General features: G+C 38.5%; 1 protein-coding gene across 1 annotated transcript; it reads left to right on the forward strand.

Annotated features, from left to right (window-relative positions):
* The first annotated feature begins 590 nt into the window (after positions 1-590).
* LOC147442281 (uncharacterized) lies at positions 591-1,515 on the forward strand. The gene is made up of 3 exons (XM_086529353.1): positions 591-825; positions 903-1,104; positions 1,212-1,515. Exons 1-3 carry the CDS (start codon positions 591-593, stop codon positions 1,513-1,515), a joined length of 741 nt encoding a protein of 246 aa, XP_086385479.1.
* The last annotated feature ends 10,392 nt before the right edge of the window (positions 1,516-11,907 follow it).

Raw genomic sequence — 11,907 nt, forward strand, 5'->3', positions numbered from 1 at the left:
TTGCGGAGCATCGTTCTGATGGTTGGCAATATCTTGCTCCAAGGGGTTCTGAAGTTGCTGCAATTATGCCAGGACAAGGGGATGATAGAAATATTGGCTATCACGACATTGTAGTGAATTTTCGACACGGGGGTTTGAAAATAATCTCCAGTATGCATCGAGCTTACATGTCCTTATTGTATGTTTTATTATTTCTAAGTGGAGAGGATGGGTGGCATCTTTATTTACAGACTACCGATGGAGAGGATGGGTGGCATCTTTATTTACAGACTACCGATGGAAAAAAATTGAGTCAAAAGCAATATTATGTCTTTCGCTTACAAATAAGAGATGATACTGTGGAGTGTCTTCTTTGAGGAGGTAGGCTATTACAACAGTATGTCGTGGATGCTTATAGTACTCTAGAGGAGTCACTGCTTTTGTGGATGCGAAATAACCAAAAAACACTTCGTGGTGAAGTGTACGAAGGATTGGTTGAGGCTAGAGATGGCTTAGAGAGGGCTGAAGGTCAAAATGTTGGCCGTAGAATTGTTTTACCTTTGTCTTTTGTTGGAGGTCCAAGATAAATGTGCCAACTATTTCAAGATGCAATGACAATTGTTTGTAGTAGGGGAAAACCGGATCTCTTCATCACATTCACATGTAATCCACGATGGAAGGAAATAGATGATGCATTACTACTTGGACAAAGTGATGTTGATCGTCCTGATCTGACTGTACGAGTGTTTTATCAGAAGTTCCAAGATATGATGCATTTACTTATCAAGCAAGCCGTATTTGGGGAGGTGATTGGACATGTTTTAGTGATTGAGTTTCAGAAGAGAGGTCTTCCTCATGCACATATATTGTTGATACTTGCATCCGAATATAAACCCATAGATATGACAAGTTGGTTTGTGCAGAGCTCCCTCACAAGAATGTGTTTCCTAAATTATTTGATGTAGTGAGTCTTTGTAATGTTCATGGGCCATGTGGTCCTTTGAATCCACGTTCTCCGTGTATGGTTGATGGTAAGTGTAGATTCAAGTTTCTACGAACATTTTCTACGTCTACAAATGTAAATGAAAGTGGATATCCTGTGTATATGAGAAGAGATGATGGAAGGTTTGTTACGTCTAAAAATTACAATTTAGATAATCATTGGGTTGTTCCTTATAGCCCTCTCTTATCACTAAGATACCAAGCCCATATTAATGTGGAGATTTGCTCAGCTGTCATTTCACTGCCGTGAAATATCTTTATAAGTATGTCTACAAGGGACATGATCGAGCCACTGTTGTTCTTCAAGATGGTGAAGGAGCTACTGATGAGATCAAGAGTTATCTCAATGCACTTTATGTTTTTGCATCTGAGGCTATGTGGAGAATATTTGGCTTTGACATGCATAGTGAAAGGCCAGCTATTCAACGATGGCAAGTACACCTTCCATTGCAGAATATGGTTACATTTCAAGATGGTGATGATGTATCACATTTGCTAGATAATGAGCAAAATAGAAAAACTGCCTTGACATAATGGTTTGTTGCAAATCAAAATTATCTTGAAGCAAATAGCTTCACATATACTGACTTTCCAAATGGTTGGGTATGGAATAAAAGTTGAAAGGCATGGTCTCCACGACAACAAGGTGTTTCTATTGGAAGAATGTATAATATTGTCCCTACTGCTGGTGAGGTTTATTACCTATGAATGCTTCTCAATATTTGCAAGGGATGTAAGTGTTTTGAAGACTTGCGTATGTATGATGGTCACATCTATGTTACATACAAGGAGGCATGTATAGCTAGAGGATTATTGCAAGATGATGAAGAATGGTCAATTTGCCTCCAAGAGGCATCTTTTTTTCAAAATGGAATGCTGTTGAGACAACTGTTTGCAATCATATTAGTCTTTTATGAGCCACTTAATCCGGCTTCTCTTTGGGATAGGTTTTGTACTGAATTTTGTGAGGACTATGTTTATGCGGATGCGTATTTCAGATGCAAGTGTGCGATTTGATGTGGCAAAAAATCAAGCTTTGCTTCATATAGAATGCTTTTTGAAACAACATGGCAAGAGGCTTTGCGATTATATGTTGCCTGCAATAGACTCAACATTGGTATCCTTAAGTGAAAATGGTGCTATGGCTGAAGAAACAATGTTCAATGTTGATGAACGGTGTAGTATAACAGATTGTATGGAAACTTCCTTAAATGAGGATCAACGAGATGCGTATCACCAAGTGCTACGAGCTGTTGACACACATTCAGGGAAGGTATTTTTTCTAGATGGTCCTGGTGGCTCAGGAAAAACTTACTTATATAATGCACTTCTTTCACGAGTACGAGGAAGTTGTAGAGTTGCTCTTGCATGTGCATCCTCGGGTATTGCAGCTTTGCTTTTGAGTAATGGAAGAACTGCTCATTCTAGGTTTAAGATACCTTTGGAGATTCACTCTGAAGCAACTTGCAATATAAAGGTAAATAGTCAACTTGCAGAACTTCTAAGGAATGCAGCTTTACTTATATGGGATGAAGCTCCCATGACACATCGCTATGCATTTGAAGTAGTACAGAACTTTAAGAGATATTATGCAGCGAGATACTTTGTTTGGTGGAAAAGTCATTTTGCTTGGAGGTGACTTTCGACAAATACTACCTGTTGTACCAAAAGATAGTCGTACAGACATTGTAAATGCTTCGTTGTGTCATTCTCACATATGGAAATACACGAAGATACTGAGGCTTACCAAAACTATGCGTATAGTTGATTGCGGTTCAAATTCACTTCAACAAAGTTTTTTCCGTTGGGTGCTTGATATTGGCAATGGGGTTATGGATGATGGAGGAGACTTAGACAGAGTCAAAATACCTTCACACATAGTTTGGCAGATCTTCTAAGCTTTATATATGGAGATTTGTGTCATTTGCAAGATCATGCAACTTTTTTCAGAGATCGAGCAATACTTGCTTCACGAAATAAAGAGGTGGATTTAATTAATGACTATGCATTGCAAAGAATGCATGGAGATTGCAAAGAGTATCTGAGTGCAGATTCAATTTGTATGTCAGAGGAAAACACACATTTGTACACAATTGAATATCTGAATAGCCTTACTCTTGGTGGTGGTTTTCCACCTCATGCTTTAGTCTTGAAAGAAAATGCTCCTATCATGTTGCTGCGCAATTAGGATCCAAGACGTGGATTATGCAACGGGACGAGATTGATATGCAAGCAATTTCATCATAAGGTAATTGAGGCAGAGATAGTTACATGATCAAATATTGGAGAGAGAGTTTTTCTTCCAAGGATTGACTTTATTATTGGAAGCCATCAAGGACTTCTATTTCAAATGAAGCGTCGTCAATTTCCAATCAGGCTTGCTTTTGGGATGACTATCAGCAAAGCACAAGGGAAAACACTTGGAATTCTTGGTCTATATCTTGAGTCATCAATCTTCTCTTATGTCATGTGTACGAAGTGCAACTTCTATGAGGATTATTGTTAATACTGAAAACACTCAAGCGGAGTGTTACTATACTCCAAACATTGTATTCAAGGAAGTATTACAACTAGCGAGCTCATAACAATAAGTTCAAATTGACATTGTGGCTCTCACTTAAAGTCAGACACACTTGATATTAAATTTTATTCATATCTCTTAGATCAAAGTATTTCCCACAGATGGATCCTTGACGCAGTGCCTCCTATGTAGTGGGTCACATCACTGAATTCATTCGAGGTATTTATCTTCTTTTTTAAATTAGTTTATTAACTTGACCTATAATTTTCTTGAGAAAATTGGCTTATACATTGACTTAATCTATTGAAGATCCACCGCAATGGAGGGAGAGAGTTCCTGCTATGTTTTTGGTGATCTTATTTGATCAAACTCATATTATATTGTAAGAGTTTTTATATATGGTATATTTGTAGTTTAAAGCTTTTATTGCTCTACATAATTCATGGATGCCTTTATAGAGATCACTCCCATCGAGGTTTTATCATTGTAAGGTGTTTATGAAATGCTATACTTAGGTAGAGATATGTCCATGGAAGTTCTTGGATACTACCATGTTGCCTTTTCTTCGAACCACGAGCATCGTCAAATGCAAGTTAATATTTGGTTTGTGAGTGATGAGAGGCCAGTCAATGCACAACAGGTGGGGGTTGCTGGAAACCGCACTACACCATATCGATTGAGGATATTTTACTCAAGTTGAAACACCACCCCGTATCTTGCAAAATGTATACAACATAGGTCCTTGGACTTATAGAATCCCTAATGTGGTCTCTCGAAGGCTACACTTTGAATAACTATTTTGTATTGTCTCTTTGTGAAGTTGTGAAATTTCAAAGTTTTTTGAATTGCTTTCATTCCTCTCTCTCTCTCTCTCTCTCTCTCTCTCTCTCTCTCTCTCTCTCTCTCTTAAATCCTTCACTAAAACAAAAGAAAGAAGGACATGATTCTCTACGGCATGATCGTCAAAGTATTCTTTATTCTATTTCATATTTGTTCCTCTTAAACTTCCAAATCTATGTTGTTAGAGCAGAAAAGAATGGCACGATACATCATGGTTTCGTACACCCACAATGATGTACCTACTTATATTAGAGGTATGTAAATGTAAAATCTTATCTTTGTTACTTACTTTTACCATGAATGAGAACTTTTTGGCCTTTAATTTGTATGTTTACACGTGTAACATTTTTTTCTAGATCCTCCATTGTGGAGGGGTCCTGCACATGCTGAGGATATTGTTCGTATTGTCGAGGATTTTGAGATCCTTCGGTGCGCATAGCTTGAACTTGAATCCATATGACGTTAAATGTGTTGTTACTTTTTATGTCTAAATGGTTGGTTGTTATTTTCATTGCAGGCTTCAATATTATTGCATACATTCTGTTTTGGCATTATATGAAGCACGATATTTTAGAAGTGTTGTAGGTTATTTTCACATAGAGTTTGATATAGATGATATGCGAATCACTGTACGAGAGTTAGGTATGCAACGCCATCTCAATTGCAACTTTTCATACGGTCCCTATGGAGTGAATGAATGGATGTTTAGAATCTATTCTTTGGGTGAATCACCTCGACGCCTCGGCCGCAGTGTTCGACGTGTCGGACCTTGGATCTTGAGAGTTCCAAGTAAAGTGTGTCGTAAGCTCAACTTCTCTAGATGATCGAACACTTGATCCATTGTTTATGCGTTTTAAGTACCATATTTTTTTAGTTACTGTTGCCTTAATCAAGTGTGCTTTTATCTACTACATAGGTTAATGTGTGTGTGTGTGTGTGTGTGTGTGTGTGTGTGTGTGTGTGTGTGTGTGTGTGTGAGAGAGAGAGAGAGAGAGAGAGAGAGAGAGAGAGAGAGAGAGATTTGCGAATTGCTAATGTAGGTTAACATGGGTCATGATGTATTGGCTATTCTCCCAATACATATAAGGATGATTATATATTTGAAAGTTAAGGAAGAGTACATTTGTCAAGGATATGGTACATGGTGTTGGTGGCATCATTGGGTGTATTCATATGCTGATGGGTGGTATGGAAATTGTGGACGGTTAAGCATTACACTATGCAAAGTGTCACAAATAAAATGCATATGTGGTATTATTTTTTTATTTTGAAAACATACAACTACAAGAACCTCCCTCGGAGAAACGAATGCGCGTCTGGTTCTTGAATGGATTTTGCAGTAAGAAATTGAGAGAGCAGGAAGTACCAACACCAACTAGGAGATTCAATGATCTGGTACAAATGGCACTTCAAAGCTAGAGCAACAAGCTAATAAGGAAAATGGGCCATAAGAGAAGACATTCCAATGATAGTGAGTCTTCTATTGAAGAAAGCTTTGGGTCTAGTTCTAGCTCCAGTTGATTTGATAGTGAATCATATGATAAGGGTAAAGGGAAGAAAAAGGGGTTTTGGACCAAGAAGATCAAAGAAATGTCTAGACAGATTGCTGAGATAGAAAAACATGACCCTCAATAAAGAAAACGGAAATTTGGTGTTCCAAACGTCAATCAAAGGATCACATGTCCAATGAATGCTCTTAATGTACATAGTGTAAGGCTTTTGGACATGTTTGGGACAATTGCATAATTAGAATTCACTATTTGAAGAATGGAAAGGATTTGTTGATGATTGCACTCACCAATCCTGCAGCGTTAAAGGAAGATGGATCCAATGGGTCTAAAGAGAATGAAGCCAACACAAGTACTAGGGCTGGTCGGGGACGGTACTAAAACGGCGTTGGAAGGGATAGAGGCAGGGGAGATTTTTCAAAGCAAAATTGAACTGTTACCAATGTGGCAATTATGGCTATTCATAGCTCATCCAAGCCACATGCGAGTGACCAAAAAACACTAGAACTAGTATGAGTGAGAGAAGTCACTAGAAGTAAGGGGGTGGTGATCAAAGAGCTTCCAAATGAAGAAGATAATCATACTATTGAAGCCAAAAATTGGAAACATGAGAGAAAGGTATGGAAGGCTAAGGGAAAAGAGAAGGTTGTAGATGAATGGCAAGAACAGAGGGAGATCGCATCAAAAATCACTAAGAAATTGTCAAGTAAGCTGCCAGAACAACCAGAATGTTCTGAAGCTCAAACCATTTAAAAGCTGCTCTAAGTCATCACGCCATTTTGGCACTTGAACGGACTTGAAATGCAACGAAACTTTAGGAAGAGGTCTAGGACACCTAGGGGCACTATCCTACCAAGTTTGGTTGCAATATGAAAAGGTACCAAAATCGCGATCCACAATGAAAAAGGTCTTGAAAATTACAACAGAACATACAAAAAATGTCACTCTATGATGTAAGAACATTCTCCTATGATAAAAACGTCAAAAACTAGTGATTTAAGTACTCCAATTTGCAATCAAGACTCAAACCACATCAAAATTGACAATGCTTACACTTGAATGAAAGAGCAAAGAGAGAGGAACACAATGCAAGTTTTAGAATAAAAAACGGATTACCCAATCATTAGAAAAGTCAATTACAAGTTGGAGCAGCTTTGTAGCTTGAATGTATGTACAACATAGCTCTTTTCTTCTTCCCAAGATAAACCTCTTTTTCACGTTAAAGTTATTGACCTTTATACCTAGGGCTTTCTAAATGGCTAGTGGCCGGCTCACATGGACCTTTACAATTATCATGACAGAATTACAACCCAAGGAGTTGACCTGCTACTATGGAATCAAGATTTACACAGAGTATCACTACACTAGCTTGAAAAAATAATAGAGTACAAATGTGGTGTCCGATCAGGTGGGTGCCCGTATGGTCAATCTGCTAACACATCCCCCTTCCTAGATCATGTCGTCCCTTGACATGACCTTGTGCAGTCTTGTCATAGGATTTTCTTCAGCTTTGGCTTCAAGGTTGGTATTCAACTTTGGAAGTGCTTTGTTGTTGATGGCACTCCCCCCTTCCTTGAGTGATTCATAACTACCATGCTGTTGATACATGACTTGAGCTTGATTGTTGATGCAACTTTTCTTCTTCTTGCACATTCTCCTCTTTGTTGCCAGTCTTGGCCACCGTGAAGATGGATTTTGATGCGTTTGAGTTTGTAGAACTGATCCTTTTTGTGGCATGGATGTTTGCTTTCAAGGTCTACTTCAATTTGAATTGTCTACGATAGGTAGCCAATGTTGAAGCATTGAGTGAGCTACGTATGTTTGTTGTGGATAGCTTGCTTGATGAAGTTGTCCTTGCTTGTCGTTGTAGGCCATTCTTTAACTTGCCTTATTTTGATAGAGCTTTGTTGTCCTTGAATGTAATATTTTCTCTCGATAAGCATGTGTGATTTATAGATGTTGCTCCAATGCGTTGATAATCGTTATGGGTAGCCATTTTCTTATTGCTGATGTAGAAGAAATATATACAAGAAGATGATGATGAGTGTCTCTAGATTAGGGTTTAAAACCTGGATGACCAAAGGAAAAAAACCCAGTGGGAAAAAAATGCCTTTGGTTTACGCTCTTATTGGAGTTGAGCAATTTGACTTGAAGAGTTGAGCTACAGTTTTCAGTAACCATATTTGTTACCTTCATAAAATCCTTGTACTTCGAGTAGCTTGACTGGAATCATCCGCTACTTCACCTGTCTTTCTTGGGTAATTTGACTAGCGACTAACTTTGGTACCCAAACGTGTCGCATTGCTTGCTTCTTTAATCTTTTCTTTTGATGCCTTTTGTGGTTGTTCTTTCTCTTGCATGAGTTGTTTGTCTTTTGTTTGATAGCTTGGCTTGCTCTTTGTATAACTTATTTCTTGAGGTGAGTAGGTCCAGGCTGTTACTTTAGGTTTTTTGGCCCAAACATTAGCGTTTCCTTGGAACTAGCCCCGAGCAGTGATTGATTCATTTGATACTAACCACCCTGCCACTTTTTGTTGTTGAGGTTGAACTTGTGCTTCATGTATCCAAACTGGGTCGTTGACTTTGATATGCTCTTTGGATACCAACAGTTGGTTGATTCTGTTCGGCTTCTTTTGGAGGCTCTTTTGTGATGGAAACTTTGATCGTTAAACTTTTTGCTTTGGTCTCCATTGCATTGTTGATGGTGTGGCTCTTGATGTAGAGGCTACGCGGGAAGTTTGATGTGGGCTCGTTGAAGGTAAAGTCATCTTGCGAGGTTGATCTTCTTCAATATTTACCTTAGCTTTACCTTTTTCCACGATGGTTGGCAATTTCTTCTCTGCATGGATTTGAGAAGCTTCATGGACTATTACTGTTGTCGTTGTCAAAGCTTCTAGTTGTTGTCAAAAGAAGACATTTTTCCAACTTTTTATCAGAACTAGACTTTGTTAATTATTTGGAAAGTATCCTTGCACTCCCCAGTATTCAACTTGAGTACGGCTTCTGCCATGCCAAAGTTAGGAATCAAATTTTATAAACTTGAGTACATTGTTTCTTCTAGCTCTTTGAATTGGCAGCTTTCCCATCATGATCCATGTTCCTTAAGCCATTAGATTCTTTTTTTCTTCTAGATCTATCACAATTGAACATGTGATTTTAAGTCTTGTTTCTCCGCATATGCCGAATTGATCTTCGTAGGAGACAATCGATCTTTTGTCGTATCCTTGTCTTTCTCTTGATCTTGCGTTTGTTGAACATTTAATGTTGAAGCTGAAAAATTTTCTCATTCATTTGCTTTCATTTGCGCTCTTTCTGGAGTCGGCCTCTTTGAAACATTTTTTGTTGATTCTTCGAGTATGTCGATGACATATTCTCGTGGTTGCTATGCCTCCTTCATTTTTGATTTGGCATCATGTTCCAAGACGCTCCCATCTGTCTCACATTTTTTGCTTTCATACTCACAAACTTCATTAGCTTCTTTCAACACCTTTATTGTAAATAAGGGAGTTATTTCATAGCCACTTGAAAGTTTGTCTTCAGTATCGTGTGGAAGATGCCGTCAAGAAACTTTGTTCACATTTGTTTGCAATAGCTTTCCAGTTCTGTTTCACAAATGTTTTTCGTTTCATGGACCACCAAAACTATTAAAGACCAATTCAGGAAATTCGGGAAAAATTCACAATTTTGGGACAATTTTAGAGTCTTGTCAAGACACTTAGAAATCTTAGCACTCAAGAAAAATTACACTACATTTATGTAAACTAGAGGGAATCTTGAGATGGGTTTTGGACTTCTACACATACATCTTACATCTTACATCTTAGATGTTCTCTTGTTTACAACCAGGCATCTCAATCCTAAAGATACACATTCCAATCTGCAATTTCCATGGCACAAGAAGATGTTTTAGCAACAAGTGATGTTGAGATGGCTACAAATGCGTGTTGTATCTTACAAACTCTTTACTTCTACAAGATAGTGAAATCCTAAGGCTACATCATTCCAATTTTCAATGCTCATGCAATAAGGAAGTGAGAAAACAAATCTCAAGGCTCGCATTTGAACCTACAAAAAGCCAAGAAGGGAAGTTTCAATATCAAGGACTTGAAACAAGTTGCTTAGACCACTTCATGGAAAAGGTTCAACATATGAAATAGATATTGTGTTAGAGGAGAGAAAATGTTTTTTTTGGAAACTCTTATATCCCAACTCTTACACTTGAAAGTCAATAAACAAGTCGATGGAGATCAACTTACAATATCTTGGAGTGGGAAGTAGTTCAAAAAAGCCGTACACCTAAGAGATAAGGCGCCCAATTATACATTTGAAATGGAGCCATATAATTTTTTTGGGTGAAAACCTAGGAACTTGTAGCCATGCTTGAACTCGGCAAGAGAGAACTAGACAACTCAAACTTGACGCTGAGCTCTAAAGCCAAGATGTTGCACTGAAAAATTCAAACTTGATGTTGAGCTCTAAAGACAAGAAAGTGCATTGAAAACAACACAAATGTGAGTTTAGCTCAATGCCAAGACGTAGTGTTGAGAGCAACTCAAACTTGAGGTGGAGCTCAAAAGCCAAGAAGTCGTGTGCTAAAACGACTTCGAACTTGAGGTTGAGCTCTAAAGCGAAGAGGTCACGTTGAAAAGAAATTGCAAGACCACATTTAGAAAACAAAGCCTAAGACCACATTTAAAACATTCATCCAAAACCATGAGTGAGACAAAACTATGCTGCTCATATTGACGGTCCGTCAAGTGTGCCGCCTCTACATGGAAGAATTAGGAACTGCAAGACGGCGGTTTGAGCATGGGTAGGTTTTTTAGATAGTGGACATAGCACAATATCAATTGGAGGTGATAGAGATATGGCCAAGAGTTTAGAAGCATAGCCAAGGGTGGTATGGGATGTGGTGGCAACTGGTTGGCCAACACAATACAATCAATATTGCTCTAACATCAGGCTCGCGTTTGATGCTGTGCAACTAATCCCTCTGAAGATCAAAGCAAAGGGAAAGAGAAGATCCGAGAGAAAAGATCTCTCACTGAGACAGGCTCTGGATCAACCAGCAGGAAGTACAAAACTACTGAATTGCTGAAACAATTTGAGGCTAGAACACAAAAACCAAAGACATTGACACTACAATAGAAACAACACAAGCCACTACTAAATAACAACAACAAGAAAAGTGTACTGAGCAAGCAACAACTACCATGCACCAAAAAATAGGTGGCAATAGTGGAGGAGAGGACACCAGGCATCTGACAATGGCCCAATGTCTAAGACTAGCAATTTACGCAGTGTAAGATTGGACAGGTTGCAAAGTTTACAAAAAGACCCTCTCCAAGGAAGACTAGTCATAAGGAAACCAGATTGGTATGTCTTACCCTACCCTTTTTCCATGACTGTATATGAGACATACTAGATCGATCCGGATGTCATCACCCAAGGATGTGCTGTAGCTATCCAATCTGGCTGGAATACCATTGCCAACGCCATTGGCCATATGGTAGAAGTACATGCTTCTAGTTCCAGCTCAGACACAACAAGGCTTAAGGAAGAACTACATCAAGTCAATGATGAGTTGGAAAGACTACGCAAAGAGAGTGAGGGATAGCCAACCAAACTTTTGAAATTACAAATGCAGCGACAACAAAATGAAAGAGAGATGGACAGACTGCAAAAGAAAATCAACAAGCCAACTGAGGAAAACAAGGTCCAGAGAGAAGCTGATTGCTTCAAAACCTTGTTTGAGGCCAAAAGATTAGACTACAGGAATTGTACAGGAAGCATAACCTCATGAAGGATGCAACAATGTAAAAGTACATTTATCATGAAGTAGTACAAATTTTTAAGAAGAATGGTGATCTGACCCTTAATCTGAGTGATTTGGAGAATTTTATTGAGACAACTTATTCTGATCTCCAAGGAAGGGAAACTCAGTACACCACATCTTTGGCCAATCAAGCACTCATGGAATATCTGGAAAGCCCAAAAGAATCCAGATGAAGACCATGAAGATGAGGAAGAAGATGATGATGATCAAACCCACGACCA

The sequence above is a fragment of the Adiantum capillus-veneris genome, chromosome 14 (genome assembly GCF_014529385.1).
Source record: "Adiantum capillus-veneris isolate H3 chromosome 14, ASM1452938v2, whole genome shotgun sequence".
NCBI lineage: Eukaryota > Viridiplantae > Streptophyta > Polypodiopsida > Polypodiales > Pteridaceae > Adiantum > Adiantum capillus-veneris.